We start from the raw sequence: 24,331 nt of genomic DNA on the forward strand, positions 1-24,331 counted from the left end.
ATCTCCATTGTCCAAAGCTTAGTTTTGCAAAGGCTTGTGTATGGAGCAGCGTCAGTGAACTGCGTGCATGTCAGTTGGGCTAAGAACATGTGAACGGTCCAACTGGGCCAGGAAATCTGCTGGGCCGAGTTTTAACTTTGGCGTATGGTCTGGGCCACAGCGATGTGGCCTCTTTAGTTTAGTGAATCGGACTTCTCGAGGAGGGGAAAATGAGAGAAAAAAACTAAGTGAACCAGAGCAACGCCAATACTGTCGCGACACGTCTATGCCACACGCCAATCATGCCCGCGGAGGAGCTAGATGCTGCTGTCACGCTATCTCATGATCACCATTCTCCTTGCTTTCAACACCCTTCACCTTTCTACACTCATCCGGGAAGGCCATCATGAGACAAGGCAAGCGCAAGCGCACGCCGCAATCCCCGACTCGGCAATCCTCCCCCATCCAATCCCCTCCGGATCGAGCCGGGCAAAACGGCTTGGCACGGAAGCAAGTAGTAGTAGAATGCAGCAGTGAAACGTTCGCGCCAAGCTCCCAGAAAAAGCAGGCCGGTGGTGTAGCCCCAAAGCCAGCCGGGTTTCCTCTCGCCTTCTCCGTGCGCACGCCGATGCGGCAGTTAGGCCTGAAGCTTTCGGGCGCCGTGACCATGATCAGCTGATCGCATGATCCTTGCTCGGCTGCACTCAACGCCGTGCGCGCTTTTGGGTTCCTGCCCAGGAAAGCCGGTGCAGCCATCACTCTCTCCCGCTCGGTCCATGTGACACGAACGCCATGGATGATGCGATCCTTTCCCTCCACTTGCACTCCACTCGCGTTGCTCACTCTCTCTCATATCGTCTCCTGATCCCTGTATTAATGGTCTATTTAGCAAAGCTTTAGTTTTAAGGGAAATTTTTTGAGCTTGAGTTGTAAACAGACTGAGAGCTGAGAAATTTTATTTTTATTTGAACTAAAAATAAATATTTAAACTACTTTATTATATCGTACAAACTTTAAACTACTTTATTATATCGTACAAACTCTAAAACTATACAAATGTGATATGTAGACTAGGTAGGAAAGATGGCAGTAAAGATGAACACGTCCGTCCCGGTTTCTTGCCCAGCCGAAGAAGCAGGCAGGCATGCGATCCGGCTGGAAAAGGGCAGGTAGTAATTTTCTCGCAACTTGCTCGCAGCGAAATGCCAGGCCCGGAACGGAATCGCATCGACCTGTCGTTCTTGTAATCTTGTTCCCAACTGGCCCGTTCCTATCCATTCCTCTCGTCTGCCTACTCCCGAACGGGGCCAGGCTATGGCGATCGATAATCGGCACACGAGAACATCTGCACCAACCTTAAACCAAACCTGTGGGGTTTTCTTCGGCCATGGAGATGCAAATCAGGGCCGTTGCTTCTGCCCTTCATGGTTAACAGATTTGCTGTTCACTAACTGCAAAACGTGATGGCATCCGCTCTGTTACAACCCAAATGCAAAGAAAAGAGATTAAACTTTTCCCAAATGGCTACTTGGCCTTAGTTCGATCCCTGACAAGAATAGACACTCTTGTTGGTGCTGCACCGTGCTATTCAATACCGAGGTAAACAAATTCCGCGGCGCAAGTACTGTTCGTCCGTGCCAATCAGACCGCTCTCACGTGTGACCAGAAGGATGACTGGATGAGAGGGTGAAAAAAAAAAACAAGCCTCGTCATGCACAGGAGCATCAAGGCAAGTACAGGCTACAAGTCCCCTTGCTTTCATAGGCGGGGAAAGGGGTGCAAGCCTAGGTCAAAGCCCCCCATGTGCGGCTCGCCGCAGTCGCACGTGCCGTCCAGCTCCTCCGAACGGCCGCTGGCGCTGCCTGCCTCCCAGCGGAATGGAATCCGACGCGTGCAGGTGCAGCCATGATCATCGTGTTGGTCACACAGTTCGAATTGAAGTGTGAAGAACGAAAGCGTGCGTGCTAGGGGGACGCGGAAAGAACAGAAGGAATTTTGCCAGCCGAAAAGTTGCTTGTGAAATTCAGCAGCTCATTATTGGTTTGCCGATCCAGATTCGATGCGACAGCGTGCGACCGTAATTGTTTTTAGTTACGAGGATTACTCGTGTTGGTTATGTGTAAATATCTTGCTACAATGTGCCTATGGTTATATCTAATCTTGGGATCGTACGGTTGTGATCTTAATTCGTGGTGTCCGAGAATGTCTTCTACCTATCCATGTGCTGCATCTTCCTATAGATCACATAAATTGGCCAAGCCAACGCACGACTCATTTGATCGACAAACGATCATATATCCTTACTAATTTAGTCTGCAAGCTTTTCTTTGATCTATAAACGATGAAACGGGAGCCAAATAACACAAGCACCTCGAAATGGATAGATTAACCCGTGATTTCAACATGGTGTGCAGAATTGTGCTTCTTCGACAGAACAATCGGAACTATGAAGAAGGGGACAACCCTACCGCCACTCCCTTCGTTTCCGCAGTTAGGAACCGGACTCCATCAACCGTTATGGTGGACAGATCACTTGTAGCTAGCCTATCTAAATATTTCAACTCGCGCCACAAAAATATGCACCATTTTCATAGGTTCTACGCTTCGTATATCATGTGTAAAAAAGGACAGGAGACAAAGTGTTGTTGGAGTCATACGCTCTCTGTGAGCCAATACATTGCCCAGATCAGATGCTGCTCACATGAGTTCCATCATGGCCAAGCCAACGCACAGCGCTCCTTCACATGACCCGGCTCAAAACCTCTTCAAGATTATTGGTCATCTATAACCCTCCACGATCACGATCTCTATACAACCCCTTTTGTGCCCATGCTTTTCCATCAATGCACGCTCCATAGATTCTTTGCCAAACTGTGTTGCCCCAAAATAACTTGTGACTGTTATAACCGAGCAACTGTCTATCACTACTTATACAAGAGTAGATCGATATATAAAGTTGTTTTTTCCTAAAAAGATTAGGGTAACCTTCTTTCTTTGCAGTCAATTTCATAGTGTCTTTCCTGTCACGTGTTGCTGCCTCACATATATCCTTTTCCCAGGGGACACATATGGATCGAAATTAACACCACTGTTTACCTTTTTCCTCTGAATGAAGGACAGTGTGGTCCTTGCAGTGGCTATTGTAGTTGGACAGCCTTTACTTCCAATTAAAACGTACTCTCTTTTCATGTGAAAAATCATAAATTTAAGTTGCTGAGTCAATAAATCATTGCGTTAAGGAATTATTTTGCTACATGTCTCAAAATTATATAAGAGAACTTTTATATTTAACCTTTTTTTTGCGGAACGAACTGAACTCATTTACTCTATATTTTCAGAGACAAACTCTTGTTCATTTGTCACTAAGACTAAAAACATGTAGTCTAGAAGTATTAGAATTCAAAGTAAATCAGTGTCTAATTTTGAGTTTACAACAAAAACAAGCAGAGCTGCAGTCCTGTTAACACACTGGGGACCACACTACCGGCCCACTAGCTGCTTTAGTACTGTTACAACTCTGGGGTAAGTGGTTCTGAAGGATACAGTATATACAGATATAGGTATCCTAGGGCTGACAGCTCATTAAGTCTAATTAATAAAGGCATTATATATTACTAACAAGGTAATAACTCCTCTAACTAAACTTGTGTACCACTGTAGACCATCAATGGACCTGCACTTGGATGCAATTGGTCAAAATTTCTTAGTTTTGTAGAACTACTCCACTTTATTCACCAAGTCAGATCGACAGGAGTACAAAACCACAACTTGTCGTGCAGTAGAGCAGCTTGTGCTCCATGCCGAGACAGTAAAAAAAGTGAGCGTTTCTAGGCTGTGATGGCCAATAGGAGAAGGACGGTATCTCTCTACCACTATGCATGAGTGATGAGTGCATGACCTGCATAAGAAGTCAGTGAGATAAGATACATATATAATGGCCCTGTAATCTTCCAGCTCTCCCCTAATACCCAAACAATCAGATCATTTTGGACATTGTATATTATCTGTCGCACAAGTTGGAGGCCGCCGATTTGTATATACACGCAGAGACATGCTTGTGATGTATGCTTGGGTAAGATACGTAGCTGTAGCAGTTGTTAGTCTCGCCAGCTGATAGCCATCAGAAGTATCCGGGGAGGCCTTTTTTAAGGCTCGGATTGCTTTGTTGGTACCTCAAAGATTCTCTAGCAGCAATTGTTGGGTACCCAAAATTCAGGCTAAAAGAATTTCTGAACGCAGACACGCGCTCTTGCAGTGTACCTGCTCGCCTATTCAATTTGTGATAAATTAGCGCGTCCGAAATGATCGAAGCATGCACAGATGCACTGTGATCTGCGAACTGATGGTTGCTATGATTCAATGTGCAGCATGTCGTCCTTGCGTCCAGCAGTCGAACGGTTGATCAGCCACGATGCTTTGGACAGTAGTGCTAATAATGTGCAATGGGCGCATGACAGTGTACAAATTAAACCGAAGAACTCTCTCATTTAGTGTCCTGTTATGGCGCCGATCGAGGAGTACAAGCTTTGCCATTTCTTTCCACTCCAGGCCCCTTGCTTCGTTCTTCAGTGGAGCAGCGCTTGTAGTCCACGATGAGAGAGGTAGCCGCTTGCCATGATATAGCTCTTTCTCCGTTTCTCGCTCCTTTTCCGCTAGCCGAAGCGCGATCCAATCGATGGTGCGCGTCGCCAGTTTCATGGGTACGTGTTCGTGGTGGTGCTCCAGAATGTCTCCTCTCCCCGTCCCCGGTCGGCGTGTTGCCGCGCCTCGAAGACAGCGGGAATAAGGGAGGTTTTTGGAAAGCCACGCGCCACCGCGGGGAGAAATTTTGTCATAACATTACACAAACTGATTTATGTAATCAACTAACCAAAACACCATGCTAAGAGTTAGTAAAAAAGTTATCTCATAAAATTAGTTTGTGTGACAGAAATATAATAATATAGAATATAGAAGATCATATGTCATCTCATAAAATTTGAGTTAAAGATGAAATTACTCTTTTTTTCTTTCCGTATAATTTATTATTTATGTTTAAATTTTATAAGATAATAGATAATAGCATACTCTACATTATAATATTTTGTCAAAAAAATTTCCCCATTCCTAATGTAAAATATTGGTTGGTTGGTTTATTGGTTACACAAATCAACATTACACAGGGACCGAACTAGCCAGTGCCCTCTTCCCAGTGCCTGCATCAGGGGCGGCATGACTAATGTGGGTCTTGACTCCCAGTCAAATTTTTGGCTAACATATTGTGTTGACAGACTAACCATTGGGCCCGTGTAATGTAAGATGTTCTTACTCATCTCCTCTCCTCCACCTGTTGTCCAACAGTTCAATCATTGAGAATTTGTTGTCCGCAATTCGGCTCTCGCATTGGCACCCGAAATCACCATCGTACAATCGCACTCCTCTCCAGTTATCGTCAACCTCGACTGATACTTTACCGTTATCGGTTTGAGTTCGTGTTCACCATCTTCATCATGATCCGGATACTTCTGGCTCAACTAACGCAACAACGTGAGACTGACAGAGATAAAAGATGGCAATGTTGAGCTAATCTCACTCGACAGCGTTACGGAACAGAGAGTATCATGTTTAACACCAACAGCGGCGAGAGGTCATACATGGCCCCACTTATTATTTTATCCTGCGTTGACATGCGCGCACCTGCCCGAAAACTTACCCACCCCACGCATGGCAACTCGTAAACTACTGCTCCTCAAGCGGCCTTGTTCGCTGAAGAGGGAGGGGGATGGAAAAAGAATACCCGTCTTTTGCGATATCCATGTAGATGCATGCATGCAGGCTTGCTGTCAGTGGAAAACGACTTTGCAATTTTGCATGGAGTGAATATGCAGGCATCTTCCCCAGTCAGGTTTTGACAAGTGTTGCCTACCGGTACTGCGCGGGACGTGTCAAAGAGCTGAGTTGGGGAGGTGTACGGCAAAAAGAAGTTGACGGTATGCGAAGTACATATTCCGGCCGCTCAAGTATTTTTCACCGCGACGCATCGATGGCGTACGGTAGGGAAAAATATAACCCCACAGTAAAAAAAAAAAAGTAACCACGAACTAGGGGGAAGAGGATCCTGACTTTAGCCAAATGCGAGACGTTGGACTAGCAGCATACGGGTAAGATACAGTAAATTTAGTACAGTGTCCACAAACAGTACTGTAGCGCACCTCACAAAACCCTGTTCCTCCCTAAAGGTAGAGGAACCGGGTCCGAACTAGGGTGGTTGCCCAGTGGTTTGCTCGTATGGATGCAATAAATAGGTTTAACAAAGTCATATTTATTAAAAAAATATTTGATTAGTTGTATATATATAAATAGTTTAAATTGAGTTTTTATTTAGTTGATCGAAGCTGAGACTACATGAGCAGATGCAAGAGTTGAGACTATTGGTGCAAGAAAAAGTCTTGCATGAATAAGGTGCGACGAGAGCCAACCTACTAGAGTGGTTCAAGCTTGGAGAAAAAGTAAATAGAAATAGAATATCATGAGTGATAAAAAAATTCATCCCTTGATGTTATGTCCATAGGTCAGTATTTATATTACCATCCAAAATGTATATATCCAAGCATACTCCTATAGAGTTGGTGGAGATAGAAGTCATCACTGTATAACCGAAACCTAGGACTAGCCTTGTAAAACATTGTTACGGCAAGTGACAATGATTGTTATGGTAAGCGACCACAATACTTGGTCGGTCGTTTGTTGCGGCGCCAGTCATGCTTAGTGTGTTAAGTCGACCGCCAATCACATCGCCAGTAAATGCTAGTCACTTCGTGGCAGATACTACTTAGACAGTGGGACCCTTTCCCGCTGGTCCTACTAAGGGCCCATCGCTCCCCCAAGCCTCCGGGGATTTGTGGCCTTCAGGGGTCCGCGAGCTCTAGAAGCTTAGCTCTCTGTGGTGACTCGAGGTCTAGGTGCTCCGGAGGGGTTTTGAGGTGGCCTTCAAACTTAGGCTGGTAGAGCCTAAGGACATTGGGGGTCCTTGATGGCGACCCCAAAATAGCAATCCCTCGTGAGGGTGGCTAGCAGAGCGGCTAACCCGTGATCCTCGGAGAACGGCCTCCAGAGATCCTTGGCTCCGTTGCTAACGGGCCCATGGTCTTTGGTTAATTTAAATCGTTTCAAGTGCTAGTCCAACAGTCGAGCCGAATGCCCAACATCACCTGCAAGAGAGGGTATTAAATGTAGCATACAGTTAGTGGTGTAGTCATATCTTGCCAGGCGATAGTGGGATACATGGCGTCTCAGCGTTAGAGGGTCATTGAGAACGGCTCCACTACCCCATGACCGCCATTCATGAAGCAAGCTGCCAGCTAAAGATTGGATGGAGGGCGGAAAGACGAATGCCCTCAACATCGACAGCGTGAACTTTAAGCTTTGGCAGGAGTATCATGACATGTTTCTAGCGAAGGCCATTAACGACTGGTGGTATACCGGGTTGCCGAAGGGGTGGTTCTACTATGACGTGGGCTTTAGGCCCCCCTCTGCTCCACCAACCGGAACATTCATTAAGTTTGTACCCCGATGGTGGAATACCTGGGGCTCATCTTGCTAAGATAGTGGTGCTCCTCCGGAGGGTGGCCCAAAGGATGAGCATACGTGATCTCGTGGAGGAGTTAACAATACTGCGCATTCTACCCCTTCGAGCCGATTGGGGTCATGCCTTCGAGCAAGGTGAGAAGGCGTGTCGAACGCGTACTCCGGGCTCACCGTCAATTCAGGTGAGTCCTCCCCTTTGTCTAGCATCAAATACACATATGTGAGATGCCTTTTACTTTCAGAAGGGTGCCTTACTCTAGACCAAGCGACCAAGGTCGTGGATAGATTCCTCGGCCAACCTTCCATAGCAAAGCGGAACCAACGTCTGGAGTTGGTCGGTAGCTGGGAGCGACACAACCATGTCTGCTCCCGTCTCGGAATGGTGGCTTCAGCATGGCTAAACCTAGCGAAGCCCCAGGTCACTGGAAAGCGAGGGTGCTGGGCCTCGGGTGCCACAGCCTCCGCGATCATCGCGACCCCACTCCAGACTCGACCCTCATCTCTCCCTACAGCCTCGTGCGCTAACTCGGTGGCTGATTCCTCCGAGGGGGAGTAAGACAGGACGAAGCATCGGAGGCGTGCCGAGGGTGCCAAAGGTGCGAGCGGCACACTAAGGATGAGTCCAGGGCCAAAGAGGGTGGCCTGGGGAAGGCTCTGGCTGTCCTAGACCCGGTAGGCCACGACAAAAGTGGAGGGGGTGTGAGGTCTCCCTTGACGATTACCCTTGACGATTATGCGGCATGGGGGATTTCTAACCCCTTCGACGATGGGGATGCCATGTGCCTCGTTAATACTGCAACCGTCGGCATGGGTGAGGCATTGTTTTCCATTTTTATCCCACTATGCTTGCGCCTAAGGATCCTGACTTTTGTGTATTTTCCTGTTTTTAGAGGCCATCAAAGTGGACCCAACCTCGGCCTCTACCCTGGTGGTTATGGCTCCCCAGGAGGACCAACAACTCCTACGGAGGCACCTGAGGCAGCCGTTCTGGGGGCGACTGCTTCGCTGCCTCAGGGTGTCTCTCTCGGCCATGACCTGACTCTCGTGGCCGGGGCTGAGGGAGCTAGACCCTCCATGGTGGCCGCCTCAACAATCTTAGAGACTATTTGTTTGGGTTGAAGCTTTTGGGATTTTGCTAAAAGCTAGCTTTTGGCTTTTGCCTGTTAGCTTTTACGAGAAATTTTTAGATTCTCAACATACCAAAAACTTAAAAAGCCACTCTTAGCTAGCTTCTCATCTTTTAGTTTATTTCATCAGAAGCTCGCTTTTCAGAACCCTATTTGTTTCAGCTTTTGATTTCTGAGAAGCAGAAGTCACCCAAAACTTGAAACAAACAGGGCCTTAGAGTGGGGCTTGAGCTTCGAGGCCCTAACCCCTAATGACTTCACACTCCGCCTAGAGGCATCGAGTGCCCTTGCCTCTACTTCGTCTCTCCTTAGGAGCAGGGAGATCGAGTTATCCCTGTCTCGGAGGTCTTTGGAGGAGATGGCGTCGCGTCGCGTCTAGTGGCGGCAACCTAGCAGGTACGTCCTTTGATGAAGCTTTTCTAGTTCTAGCCTTTGTGTTGCTAACCTTAACTCTCATTCGTTGTGCTTCACAGCAATTGCTCCTAGCAAAGATGCTGGTAGCTTGCAGTGTCGGGCCCTCGCGACGGCCCATGACACTGCTCTATCGAGCTCTAAAGGAGGCCATGAAGCGAGCGGAGGCTACGGAGGGCAGTCTGTAGGAAGAGGCGATGTGTTGGGAGCGTGCAAAGGCTACGACTCAAGAGGCTACTGAAGCCCATCAGGTGGCAGAGGCGTCTATCGACCAGGCCATCGCGTGTCATCTGCACAACAAAGAGAGGATTCATCATGAGCTAGTCATCACTATAGTTGACATGGAGTACATGTATGATCTGAACAAACTCTATAAGCTAGGTAAAATCACTAGACTTCTTCCTCTGTACTTCTACTTTAATAGGCTCTTTAGAAATTCTTTGGCTCCCAAGAATGGAGATTCTAGCAATATCAATTATTACATAAGAAATATTTTGCATCAGATGAAGAAAAATCAAAAGACAATTGATGTGTTTGATTTAATTTGGGTGGAGATAAGACTCATATCCATTGATCCAAAAAGATGATGTGGATATGCCCTTATACTATGTGCATGATTGCGAAAGTCACCAAGCTGACCTTCCATAAAGAAATTAGGCATACCAGCTTGCAGATTCACCTCATTAAGGAACGAAGGTCTAAAGCAAGTGACCCTCCATCTTGGGACAATCCGCCTCAGTCAGGTCAATCATTGTCTACTTAGAATATTCTCAAAGCTATCTTTTGCATGTGTAAGAACACCTCTAGGTGTGTTGAAAAGGAAAGGGCTGCAAGGAAGAAGTTGACCTCGAGTGTAAAGGAGATTCATAAGCTCCTGAACATCTAGCCTCCATGTTCTCCAGATGGTTCTGAGGTGGAATCAAGTGATAAAGATATCACTGAATATCTCTTCCATCAAAATATTCAAAAGGAAGAAGCACAAGGAGAGGATGTAGATGAAGATGAAGAAAACGAGGAGGAGAGCGACTAGATTTCCTACTAAGTTTCTTTCTTCCTATTTGGTGTCTTGATGCCAGGGGGGGGGGGGGACTGGGGAGAAAAACTTAATTATCCTTTTTCTTCTTAGCCTCCATCTATTTTTTTTCCAGTTTGTGTGTGAACCTAATCTTGTTAAATTCTTGTAAGTTTAAATATTGTGGTTTGCGCTACCTTTAATTATTAACTCTATGTATGAATGCTTAATATGCTTATGCTTCATGTGTGCTCCATGCCATGTCATGTCATATTAGTAATCATATTACATTCATATTGTTTCATAATTCATATTTGTTATGTACCCCACGAATGCCAAGATATAGGGGGAGCTCACCGAAATCTCTTTAATTATTCATATTTGGTTCTCAAAAATAAATTTCTTCTAATGCACACTTTTTGGAGGAGCTCACCATATATATTGACATTCAAAAATATATTTCTTTAAATCTTACAATCTTTAATCGTGTTGTCATCAATCACCAAAAAGGATGAGATTGAAAGTGCATCTAAACCCCCTATATGGGTTTTGATGATTGAATACAAACAATTAAGGGGCTAATGTATTAAATGAGTATTTGAATTGGTAAAAGTCCCAGTATGTGAAGCAACACGACGTTGGTGACCCCTCAAAATTGAAGAAAGAAGACGGCGAACGATTTACTCTTTTAAATGTTGTTTTGTTTTTGAAATTGAGTATAGGACCATCATACTATAAAGAGGGGTGCAACACTGTATTTTGGTTTTAATCTTATTGCTCAAAAAGATCTTCACTAAGTCTAGAAAGCGACACAAACTCAAAACTTGAACACTGAGTCAAATATTTTTGTGTGACATTGGATGTTATGAAATTTCAGAGTATAGGGTTCCCGGTTTGGGCTCTTTTTATTATCGGGCGTTCTGATGTTTTCATCGAATGTTCCCATGTGAGTCGGAATGTCCAACTTTCTCAAGTATAGATGTCTTAGTTTGGAAATAAATTTCAAAACCTTATGTTCCGACACATTCGGTTTTAGCCAACAACAGACCTTTCTGTTTTGATTTAATTATCCACATCAGTTGTTCCAATGTGTGATTTTCATCAGATCTGAGTTGGTTTTTTAAGTTCAAATCTAGCAATTAAAACTGATCGGATGTTCCGATATGGAATTCAAAACATCCGATGTGGGTTGAAAAGGTGTCCAATGACTAGTTTTTGAAGGGGTCTCTTTATATACCAATTCCCCTCTCTCACTTCTAGCCTCTGCCCATTTCGAATCTGAAAGCTCTCAAATGCAAAAGGCACCACTCCTCTCCCAAGAGAGTGTTCCACCTTTGAGAGGGATTTGAAAAAGAGAGTTTGAGTGCTATAATTCAAAAGTGGATCTTTGAGCACTAAATGTCAACTCCAAGCTTTGATGTTTGTATTATTTTCTTTTGGAGTTTGAGGACTCCTAGACGGCTAGGAGGTGCTCACGATTCACCAACATATTTGTGGTGAGCCATGAGAAAATTGGTGAAAGTTGAATTTCGCCTCCACAAGGGAAGAAATACCCCCAAAAAAGCCGAGGAGTGCTTTGTGCAATATTAGGAGGAAAAGGGTTGAAAGAGACTCGGCTCAAGTTGTGACCAAACCCCTCAATGGAGACATAGGATCCCTCAAGGATTCGAACTTCGGGAGCATCATCTTTGTCTCAGCGTTCTTCGGTTATTTCATATATTTGCTTTACTTTAATTGCAAGTTTATAAATTGCTTTGTGTTAATCCTAGTGTTTATATATCATGTATGATTGTATTTTGTTACTTGCCCTAGAGTAGATTTAAATTTCGTATCTAATTTTATTAAGTCAGAATTTAGCTTTTTAGGGTAATTTTAGAAAAAGGCCTATTCACCCCCTAGGCCACCATCTCGATCCTTAAAAAGAATGCCCTGAGAGATGAAAAAATCTGCAACTTAGCGTGCTGGCCATGGGTCAGTATTTATTGCCATCTATAATATAAGTGTATAAGCAAACCCCTACGGGGTTGTTAGAGATACAAGTAATCGTTGTATAACTGGGACCTAGGGCCAGCCTCATAAAATATTGTTACGGCAAGTGGAAGTGATTGTTACGGCAAGCGACCACAATACTTGGTCGGTCGTCTGTTGTGGCGCTGGTCCTGCCCAGTGTGTCAGATCGACCACTAATCACTTCGGTATTAAATTTCAGTCACTTAGTGACAGATACCACGTGGTCGATGGGTCTCTTTCCCACTTGTCTTATTGGGGGGTTCATCACGGCCCAAGCTTCCTGTGGTTAGTGGCCTTCGAAGGTCCGCGAGCTCCTGAGGCTTGGGTCTCCGTGGTGACTCAAAGCACGGGGGCTCCGGAGGGGTTTAGAGGAGGCCTTCAGACTTATGCTAACGGGAGCCTAAGGGTGTTGGAGGTCCTTAATGGCGACCCTCAATAAAGACTGTAATTGATTGTTTTAGTAAAGATAATTTATGATACTGACAAGTGGATCCACCTGTATGCAGGTTGCGAGCATACATTTACATCTGTTGGATCAGACTAAAATATTATATGCAAGCAACCAAACATGTTTCCCTCTGAGATTATACGCATCAGTCGAGGTAGGTTGCTCTCATACAAACAACCAATCACACACTAATAGCCTATTTGGTTGCTCGTATAGCCTAGCCTGGCTCGTATCCAGTGAGTCAAGTTTATTTGAGTCAAGTTGTGTGCATGCAATGCTATTTGTTTGATTGGCTGCGTGTGCTCAGTCTGGTTGAGAAGATATTATGTTTGATTTCCCATGTGCGTATATATTATATGAGATTAAAATAAAAAACAAGTGTAACATGATGCTTATTTACATAAATACACTCTGTAATACTTAATTCATCCTATTAAGGTTTAATCTAATTTAAAATATACTAATATGAGTTAATACTCATCAATTATACACTAATAATAATACTCACATCGTCTTGAGTTAATACTCTCCTTGTCTCGGGAGAAATGTAGATGAAATCCGTTTCTTGAGAGACAGGCTGAAAAATAATTTTATATCAGATGAATCAAACAGCAGAGGTAGTACAGATAACAAGGAGCAACCAAAAGATTCTTCACACAGAGAGCCTGACAAAGGAACCGGAGGCAACCAAACAGCCCCTAAATGATCGACTCGTCAATCGCCGTGGTACTCAAGACGATGTGAGTCACGAGTCCTGCTATTCTCTCTGCCCTCTCTAGAGGTACCGTACGCTGCAAATGGATCAGCGATTAACGCCGGTGTCACCAAGGACGCGCCGTAGGGTGTAGTGTACGTAGCTTCTACGCGCGCGGCGTGTAAGCAGGACGGGCACCAGAAGTTAACCTCCGATCGAGTCGAGCAACTGGCGACCGGGATCTGCCGGCCGATCGACCGTCCGCCGGCCCAAAAAGTGGAACGGGGACAAGCGGGTGTGAAACCGCGGAAGAGCTAGCGGGGAGAGGCCCGGCGGCGGAACGGCGATGCATGCATGGTGTGGCGTGATCCGGCAGCGCCTGTGCTAGTGTGCTGCATGCATGTAACAATGTGGCGTGCATGGCAGGGATGCCCGGCTGGCCGGCCAGAGCCGCCCAAGGTGCATGTGACCGGCAACCTGCTGCCACAGCACATCCTTCCCCACCCAAGCAGCTGTTGAGCACGAGAGAGCAACACATCGATCTACCCACTCCATCGATAATCTAAGAAGCTCCAATTGCGCGTACGTCACCACTGGTTGTGATCAGGAGGTAGCTGGCTACGGTAGATCAGGCATAACTAACCCTGTTGATGACCCTGCTTAGTTTTGGGGAGACGATGCCCTGGTCCTTAATTAGACCAGTCTTGTACCTAGCGTCATTCATGCCGATGCACATTCCCGATTGGTCCGTTAGGCACTACGTGGAGCCCACTCTCTGTACTTGGCACAGCGCCATTCACATACACCGGCCAACCTCTCTTGCCCGGCTCTCATGTGCGTGCCCAACTGGCAGGGGGTTGAGTATATGCCCTCGAAACGGCATTTTCGAAACAAACAAAATCCTAACGCGTCCTCAAAATCAATATTTTCCTGACCACGGTTTTCAAACTTGCAGCTCTGCACAGTCCGGTCAAAGTAGTAGTATTTCTCGATGCCAATCGCCGACAGCCAATTTCCTGTTTATTTACGCCATCATCGTGCAATCATCAGCGTGCGTCGCATCCACCCATCTCGTCTAGGCAGAGCCAGAGCACAGAGTGCGTCGCGTCACGCAGGATCACGGCTCGCCCTGCAAGCTACCTGCAGCCATATAAAATTTCCCAAATACCCACGACGCGCGCGCGGGCATGTTCCGATCGATCATTGTGAGCTCGTCGTAATGGCGATGACGCAGCTAGCGTAATGGCGCGGTAATGCTCGGCAGAAATATTTTTGCGAAACAGAGAGTGTGGCCAGTGCGTGATCCGATCGGCCGGGTCACGTACCCGTGCCGGAAAGCTAGATTTGGGCAGATCGCTCGTGCTTAATTAACTCCGGAGGAAGGCGAGTGTGGCGGGTGCGTCCGAGCTGTACGTGTTCGAACGCGAAACCACGCAAACGGACGGAAAAAAACGCTGGACCGGTACAAATCAAAAGTACGCGGCGGCTCTTTCATTATGGATTGGTGCTTCGTAACTCCAATTTGGTTTAATACATGCTCCTCCAAAATAACGTGCTGCTACTTATGTTACAGTGAGGTATGACGTGTAAGTATAGCTCCGTCGACCGAGTTAACAGAGATGTGTGGTGTGGGAATAGGGTTACGTCGATCGAATTGTGAGGGGACTAATTATTTAGCTGTTTAGTGCGCGAGTTGAGTTAAGTTGGTTTTATCTGTTGTTTGATTGTGCTATTTAGTATGGATCCCGTTTTGTTCGAGTTTAGAATGTATTGTCGTCTCGAGGTTGCTATCGATTTTTCTTTTAAACTGTGCAATTGTAAAGTGTACGGATCCGATTTCTTTTATTAACTGCGTCAATTCTCCTTTTCTATAAAAATAGTAATACTCTTGCCCTCTTTTTAAATAAGAAATTAAAAATACTCCTAGCACATGTGCACAACTTTTTATGTCACTAATCCATCCCACGATGTTGTCACGTTGCATCGTCAGAACGGTTAGGTTAACATAAGCCTATGCTCGAAAGTAAACTTAGGTGTATCTACATATGTCGGATTATGCAAAAGACTTATATTTGTATATGTTAAATCAGATTGTAATAGTAGATGTAACTAATCAAATATGTTTATTTTCAAAATTATATGTATATGTCGACCTAAACTAAAATAAATGCGGCCAACCAAACATACAAAGTACTACGCTATGGTACGAGCCGTGTATTTTTTTTTTTAACCCAAGTTGGCACAGACCATCGCCATTCACCAGCAGAAGGGATTCACCCTCGATCACGGTACCACGGCCGTAACACTACTCCTCACGTCGCCGCGGCCTACTATGTGGCGACACTTGTGTCGCGAACACTGCAAAAACAATGGCACTTTTACGTGCAGGCACAGCATCTGCATATGACGCAGCGCGCGGCTGCGTTAATCCGTTGGCTAATCCAAACCCTCCTCCTAATCATTCAAAACGCGGCTCCCGACGCGAGAGCTCGTGGATCAGATCACGTGGACGGCACATGGTAGGTCGGCGAGTAGCCGCGGTGACGTTCCGGGTGCTCACTCGCAACCGTCAGTCTTATCACCTCCACTCCGCTCCCCGATCGATCAGAGCGCTTGTTTACCAGCTCCTGACTTGGGCATTAAACAATGGCGAGCTCGGAGGTCACGAACCCCGTGCCGCGAGTTCGTGCGTCACCACGACGGCCCCAACAAATCGCCTTCCTGCCCGCGACAACGAATCGGCTGGCGGATACGGCGAGGGCGCTAGCCGCCGCCAAACCACTGCGTCTTTACGCGTAATCCTGATGCAATCACAGGTTAGCGGTGCTCCAGTGCATGCATCATGTCAGGTTTAGTTTCGCAAGCGATTGGCCATCGACCGACGGCGCAGGTCACACCAGGAATTGTTCATCTACGGTCCGGATGAGATCAAGAGTCGTCGTGGCCACGAGCTGTTGTGCGATGACAGCTTAGATATTTTGTGACGCCAGAGACTGCGGCGCTGCAGCGATGGAAGTGAATTCTAGCCACTTTTCTTGCGACTGCCGGGGACGCATCGCCATCAACATCATCATCCTTTGCTTTTCAGTGACCACTGACCACACGGAGCAAGAGAAAAGAGAAAAGCTTCACATACACGGACACGGGGTAACTCTGCACTGGGAACAGTAGTCCGTGCGAGAGAGGCCACGGTCAGACGGCGCAGTGAAAATGAAATGGATTTCGCTCGCATGCACAAGCGGGCAGTGTTTGCAGCGGACGCCGAGAACCGAGAGGCATCTAAATTCTAATCTACCGTAGATCGCATCGTCCGTCCATTATCCCCAACCGCTTCGCAACAGCACAAAAAGATGGCAGAAATGGCAGGGGAGGACCGCGAAGGCAGAGAGTCGCAGAGAGCCCCAAGCAATCAGTCCCTCACTGTGCGTCATTTACGCGCAGCTTTAAGAGCGACCCCGTCGTCCCCTCCTCTGGACGCGTTGGCCGGATGCGAGGCAAAGACGGGTGAAAACAAAGCAAGAAACCACAGAGCAAATGATGCAGTAACAAAGCAGCAGAGATTATGGAGGACCGGGAGGCTGGCCAGTATGTTCATGGGGTGAAGTGCAGCAGAATCTAATCTTGAGGTGAAACCAAAAACAAGTGAAAGACTGTACAGGGCAGCACGTAAAGGCAGCAAGCAGAGCAGATTTCACAGAGCAAAACCCGCAGGAGCAGCTAACAGCAGCGAGGTACAGGAGGAGAACTAACAGCACTGTAACAACTCGCATTCAAGAAGATGCAACCAAAATTCCCCATCCACGAGCTCCCGTTCATCCTCCTGCCACCAACATTTTTTTCTCCCTCGATTTTTTTTTCATTTTCCTTTTTTTCCCTAAACCAATTCCTCGTCCCAAACTGTACAACAGCGAGTTGGACCAAACAATTCAAACCCCTCTCCTTTTTCCCGCCACCTCGCTGGATCTCACGTTCCATTCCGTCTTGGTGCACGCCACGTCGCACATGTGCTGTGTCTTCACTGGTGGTGGTGGGAGTCATCAGCAGCTCATCGCCTCGCACTTCACCGGGAGGGCGCGGTCGTACCCGCCGCGGGACAGCAGGGTTCCCACCACCGCCATGTCGCGGCAGAACACCCCCTGGTACACCGGGGCCGTCGACGTCACGGCCACCGGCGTTTTCGACATTGTTGCCACGGCCGCGGCCTTAGCTTTTGGTTTCACAGTCTGCACGCGGCACGGTGGCCTTCTTGGACGAGCGCTCTCCGAGTCCTTGGATTTCTCCGGCACCGGTGCAGGTTCTTGCTTTGCAGCTTCCTGCTTGGCCGCCAGCGCGGCAGCCGCGGCTGCCGCAGCGGCCTCCTTCGCCCTCTGCCTCTCGGCAGACTCCTCGTCCAACACGGCTGACATGATGAAAGAGTACCCTTTCTGCAGCATCCTGTACAGCAGCAGCGCGGACATGCGCGCCTGGTCCCGCACCGCCTCAAGGTCCCGATGCTCGTCCACGAGCTCCAGACGTTCGCCGAACACCACGGCACGGTCAGGCTTCAGTTTGAGGGAGAGCAGCAAGTGCGCGCGTTCCAGCTCAGAGCGCGTGCATCCCCGCCTCACTCCCAGCAGCAAGTTGTAGTCGATGTTGCACGCCTCGCCGGCGGCGACACGGCTACGAAGTCCTTGTATACGGGCGGTCAATTTGCGGTGCGCGCCGGCGATCTCGCGGTAGCGCACGCCACCCTGTGGCCTCCACCGGGGCCCCGGAAGCTTTCCATCACGGAGCGCGGCGTCGTAAAGAAGTTTCAGGTGGTCAAGGTCACGGAGACAATCGGCGAGTGCCCCCACTGACTGAAGGAGGTCGGCACGGGCACGGAGCGCCGGGATGTAGGCAGGGTCCAGAGCTAGCGCGCGGTTGCAGTCAGCGATGGCGTCGGCTGGGCGGCCACCGGCCTGGAACGCAGCGGCACGGCCGACGAGGCACGCGGCGGCGAAAGGGTGTGGCAGCACGCCACGGCGTGCCTCCAGGATTTTGGAAAAATGGCGAACAGCCTCGGCCGGGAGGCCCGCGTCGAGCGCGGCCATGGCAGCCGCGCGGCGGCGGAGCAGGAGCTTTACGTGCGCGAGAAGCTGGGACACAGCCTCCGACTCCATGGCCGGTATGATGAACGCCGAACCGGACTTGGGTGTTTTCCCTGACGGCACGGAGGCAGCCACTGCGGCGGCGGCGGATGATGAGAAGCTGTCGTCAGACCAGCAGACGCTCTCGCGGCGGAACGCCGCCGATGCGAGGCGGCGTCCGGTCTGGAGAAGCACCATGGCGTCCTCTATGAGGCCGAGGTGGAAGCAAGCTTGGCCCAGGACCAAGTACCTGTTGATTGGCACAACCCATTAGAAAACGGAGCGATTTGCCAAATCAAAATGTGTAATGTGAATGTTGTATACCTCCATTGGGTGTCCGTGTTGGGGTTCTTGGAGAGGCCGGCAAGGACGCGGCGCTTGAGCTCGGAGATGTCGAAGCAACGGAAGGAACGGACGGCCCCGCCGCCAGGTTCGGCGTCGTCGGAGCGATGGCGGTCGGGCGAGAGGAGCTTGGCACGGGAGATTGTACCGAGGTCACCGGAGCCGGAGGACAACAAGGATGCAGACGATGACGACGAGGTGTCGTCGCCCGAGCAGGACTTGCCGCAGCTGGGGATGTAGTCGTGAAGCATCTCCGCGACCTCCCGGTAACGCCGCAGCGCGAGGAGCGCGCGCGCGCGCAGCTCTAGGGCGGCCTCCATACGCGGCGACAGCTCCAGCGCCGCGTCCACCAGGCCGAGCGCCGCCACCGCGTCCCCGCTGCCGGCCTCCGGCGCCGCCGCAAGAATCACCCTCGCCTCACGCAGGTACTTGTCGATCACCTGAGCCATTAACGGAACGCCCACAGAAACATCAGATTTTCCGCACCAAAGGTTGTATTTTTTTCGCTCGAACAGGGCAAGATTGACAAATCTGAGGAAAAAAAATCATTTAAGGGGGGAGTGAAACAAAATGAAACAAGACAAGCGGACATAATGCGCTTGAACAAAGCTGTTCTTGAACGAAACAAACAAAACGCACGCACAGCAAGCTTCAATGATCCAAATGGTTCTTGGATGTCCTGGCATTTGGACGCCACGACCAGACAACTCCTCAAGTCCAAGGAAGAATCTTGCCATTCGTGCAGTACCAAAGACCAAACAGTTCTTGAACACCATGAAACATTAGCGAGGAACCAGGTGGAAATGGAACCCAACCCAACCCAACAATGGAACCAGGTAGCACAGCAAGACTGACCTTCCGGTTGCTGAGCAGCCACTTCCTCTTCTTCTCCGGAGCAGAAGAAGGCGAGGACACCGCCATTGCGTCCCTCGCATCAATCGGCACAACCCAGCCGAAGCCTTAATCGATCCCCGAGGGGAAGAGACGGAGAAACCCCGCACACAAAGTGGAATAGAGGGGGAGGGGGAGGGGAGGTAGGAATGCTGGAAGAGCAAGGCAAGAAGGGAAGAGGAGACAGGAGGTTATATATACGGATCCGGTACTATCTCCCAAATCTATCGCCTCGCGTATTTTCTAAGCCTTTCTCGGTTTGAATGGGGTGGGGAAGAAATGGGGTGGGGGAATACAATGGAACGAGAGAGAGAGAAAATATCGACTGCACTGCACCCAACTTTCTCTCTCCTATCATCTCTCTCTCCTTGCTGCTTTCCCTTTCAGAGAAAGCTTCGATCCCTCACCATCCTAGCTGGCCAAGATGCCTATCTAACAAAGCCCCTCATCATCCTTAACGCCAAGAGCCTCTCCAACAGCTCTCTTAACTCATCTTAAATATAGAGAACTTAGCTCTAAAAACCATCTCTAGTAGCTCTCTTAAGAGCATCTTTAAAAAATACCTAAAATTAGTTCTCTATATATTCATATAGAGAGGCATCAAAAACTCCCTAAAATCTTTACTCCTTTAGCAGATATCTTATTTGTAACTCTCTATATTTAAAAATTTGCCCACTTAGGCAACTACCAATCGACTCGGTCATACGCGCATCGTCTCCCTATGTTGGTCTTGTCGCCTAGCATTGCCCCTATCGTCTCCCTTCCCGCACCGCCTGTCCCTCGTTTGTGTGATCGGGACGTCACCATGAGCCAAACCAGGCACCGCCATGCGATCCCAAGTGACGCCACCGTGAGGCGAACTAGGCACCGCGACTGCACAAAGAAAAAGCGTAGCATGGGATCCTCCCGAGCGACGTCATCGCGAATCAAACCAGGCATCGCTACGCGATCCCGAGCAACGCCACGCCGTCGATCCCGTGCGACACCACACGATCCCAAGCGATGCCACACCGTCGATCCTGAGCGGCATGAGTTGATCCCAAGCGATGTCTTTGTGAGCCGAACTAGGCATCAACCATCAATCCCGAGCGACACCACGCTGCCGATGCTGAGCAGGACACAAGGAGAAATTGATCTGTTTTGTGATGAGTCGTTATAGCTTTCTCATGTAAGAGGTATTGGATTCGTCATCATCATATGATGAAGATGATGAATTCATTATTACTGCAGCACACGTAGCACACAATCAATATCAGCTTGACAAGGAGCCGCACCATGGCAGATATGTCCTTGGGTATCAAGTAGTTCATCGAAACAGAGAAGCAGGGCATTTGAGACTGTATTAAGACTACATCTCGGATGATCCTACGTATAGCCCTACTTTGTTCAGACGTAGATTTGTAATCAGTACATATATTTTTATTTGTCTTTGTTGTAGATCGTGGTATGTATGACTTATTCTTATCATACCCGCGTGGGTTTATAATGAGACATTCTCTGTTTGTATGCATAATGTGTGTTGCAGAAAAACATGATGACTACTTTGTGCAGAAATGAAATGCAGCCGGTAAACTTGGGATAAGTTGTTTGCAAAAGATTACCACATTATTCCGTATGCTAACTACTTATGGAGTAATAGCGGATGCTACTAATAATTATATTCGTATCAGAGAAAGTATTGTTATAGATAGTCTGAAAAGGCTTGTCAAATTTATTATTGAAGTATTTGGAGGCGAGTATTTGAGCCAAATGAGAATGATATTGCTAGATTACTTGCACTTGGAGAGGCCTGAAGTTTTCCGAGAATGCTAGAATCCATTGATTATATGCATTGGAAATGGAAGAATTATCTGGCTGCATGGAAAGGTATGTACAATGACCATATTCACAAGATCTCTGGATTTGACATGCTTTCTTTGATTTACCTGTGTGTCGATATCAATGTTCTTCAACGCTCCCCCCTCTTTTGCGTAGCTACCTGAAGTTCACGCTCCAAAAGTGAATTATACCATCAATGATCACAATTATATAATAAGATATTACCTTGCAGATGTCATATATCTTACATGGGCCATATTTGTAAAGACAATAATCTTCACTAGGCAATAAGAAGAAATATTTTATCAAAGCTTAATAAGCAGTTAAGAAGCACGTGGAACGAGCATTTGATGTTCTACAAGCTCGTTTTGAATTGTTCAAGGACCTATGCAATTTGGGGATCAAGATACTCTCGATCAAATTATGAGAGCTTATGTAATTATGCATAACATGATCATTGAAGATGAATGGGAGGAAGGATCGGAAGACTTCAATTATGATCAAGTAGGAGAAAAGGTGGAACCTTCCCATGAGGATACGTCTGAACTTCATGAGTTCATTGAAACTCATAGAAAATAGAGACTAGGAAGCTCACTCGTAACTTCAAGCTGACCTAGTGGAGCACATGTGGCATCGTTATGGAGATCAGTATTAACGATAATTATAGGAGGGAAATAGCTAGCCCTTGTGTCCTGCAATGTTTCACTCTTTGCTATGTGTACATGTATCTGGATACTAGCCTAAATTTTAGTCCACAATCATATATACAAAATTTGAGTCCACAATCATATATACTCTGTTGCATAAGAGTCCAAATTAAAAATATGATTAGGCTGCAGGTGGCAGTGGTCTAAAGTTGTATTTTACACACAATACAGATTCAACTTGCCCTTGATTGTCACCTGGAGAAGAGCATAAATACTACACCAGTATACCTGACCATATGATGCTACAGTACTATATGGACAAAATAGTAGAACATAGGCTTACGTATCTATTGAAATATAGGACCACAAATGCAGATCGAGATATTGATAACCTTGATCACAAATAAATTGATCTAATGTATGTCCCAAAACATCCAGATGAGTGAAAAATAGGAATATACGATAACACACCCATAGCAAGGTTACAATATAGATTTCATTTAGCTTGGCACAACATGCCACACAATGGTGGATTGAGTCATGTTGACACCAATATTTTGTTTTCCTTCTCACTAAAATTATTTGCTCTTTTTTGTTTGGTCTCATGGTGGGAATAACTTATATATATGATGTTACTTGCTCCTCAGGTGGGCTACTCAGTTCATCCCAAGCTAGTTCATTGCTCTCTTCAAGATAATATAATATCCACTTCTGTTCATAGTCCCTATTAAATTTATAGAAAAACATCAATTGTTTTAGAACAATATGCAGGACAACTATGCATCTGGGCATATATTTAAGAAAAAAGAGAGTAAAATGCAAAAGTTCCAATTTATTATGCATAAATAATTGTTCTAGTCCTTGTCAAATTTCAGACCAAGTAGAAGGGTTGTGGTACTGTAACTATAATTAAATCAACTACCCAAATCAGATATTTAGCAATTGAAAGCACTATGATCAACCCTACAATTCCCATTTAGTTTTCCTAACATATAACAAACCCAATAAGCAACCATTTGTTCTCATTACAAATAAGGAGAGTAGAAATTTCATAGCAAAAGCAAGATCAATACTAGTTTAAAGCAATAATGTAACGGATCTGGACTAAAGCTTAGTTGTTTTCTAGTATCATAGCCAAAATAAGCCTATAACAACATGATTGAGACTGAATAATAAGATTGAACTCCACCAAAAATTTCCAAACGGGATCCAAGCAAACCACCGCATAACACTATAACATGATTACCTAATACCTGTTCGAGGTAAAACACACCTAGTCATGGAGGAAAAATGGATTGCAACATAGCTGTACAATTATTAAACATTTGGAATCCAATCACACTCGTCATGTGGCATCTAAGATTTATACATATGTGAGCAAATATGTTCAGACCAGTGAGAGAATTACACAATTCAATCAAGAACCTCTAAAAAGGAATCCTAAATAGCTAAACCGGCATAAAATTAGAAATACTAAAGAACACAGCCAAACACATATTATTCTAAAGGAGGGGGAAGGAACATGTTCATACCCGGGAGGTGGTCCAAGAGGAAGATATCAACCAAGAACTCTCTCAAAAAGGTGAGGGTCGTCGACCTTGCAGCGGGAAGGAGGAGGAGGGGCCCCAAGCCAGGCGGAGGTCGTCGCGGTCCGAGGCGTTGACAGCGTGTGGCGGGAGCACGGGAGTCATTACCGTCGGGGGCGTCGATGACGCGTGGCGAGAGGGCAGGGTCGTTGCGGTCAGGGGCTCCACGACGCGTGTCGGGAGGGTAGGGGTCATCGCAGTTGGGGGCATCGACGGCGCACGACAGGAGAGCAAGATGGTGGCAGCCGATGGAGCACGTGACGGGAGGGCGGGAGTCGCCGCTTGAACACGCGTCCTGTGTGGGAACCCGACAAGGAGGGAGGGATAGGGAGCGAAGTTCGCTCTGTAGATATAGAGAGGCTGGAGTGTGTTTAGCGGTCGGTAAAAACAGGGATTCTTTTTGGAGAGCTGTTAGAGGGTGCTTTTTAGTGAAAAATATCTAAATTTACATATAGGGAACAAAATAGGTCTCTTGGACATGCTCTAACCCATCCTCTATTTTTGATATCCCCTAAACCAGTCCTCCATCCCAAATATAAGAGACATCTTCTATCTACTATCTAGTCATATTCATCACTAATGTGCGGATTATCTTTTATAGGATATCAATAAAATAAATGAGATTGAGATATATAGAGACTAAGATTCAGGGAATCTCCTAGAGTGAAAAGATATTAGAAAGGAATTTTTTG

The 24,331-nt window shown here is 46.9% G+C and overlaps 1 protein-coding gene across 1 annotated transcript; it reads right to left on the reverse strand.

Annotated features, from left to right (window-relative positions):
- Positions 1–16,806: 16,806 nt before the first annotated feature.
- LOC133912335 (uncharacterized) lies at positions 16,807–19,987 on the reverse strand. The gene is made up of 3 exons (XM_062355003.1): positions 19,553–19,987; positions 18,680–19,137; positions 16,807–18,605 (listed from the first exon to the last, which is right to left on the reverse strand). Exons 1-3 carry the CDS (start codon positions 19,616–19,618, stop codon positions 17,285–17,287), a joined length of 1,845 nt encoding a protein of 614 aa, XP_062210987.1. The 5' UTR covers positions 19,619–19,987; the 3' UTR covers positions 16,807–17,284.
- Between the last annotated feature and the right edge of the window lie 4,344 nt (positions 19,988–24,331).

Source organism: Phragmites australis, chromosome 3 (assembly GCF_958298935.1).
Source record: "Phragmites australis chromosome 3, lpPhrAust1.1, whole genome shotgun sequence".
Classification (NCBI taxonomy): domain Eukaryota; kingdom Viridiplantae; phylum Streptophyta; class Magnoliopsida; order Poales; family Poaceae; genus Phragmites; species Phragmites australis.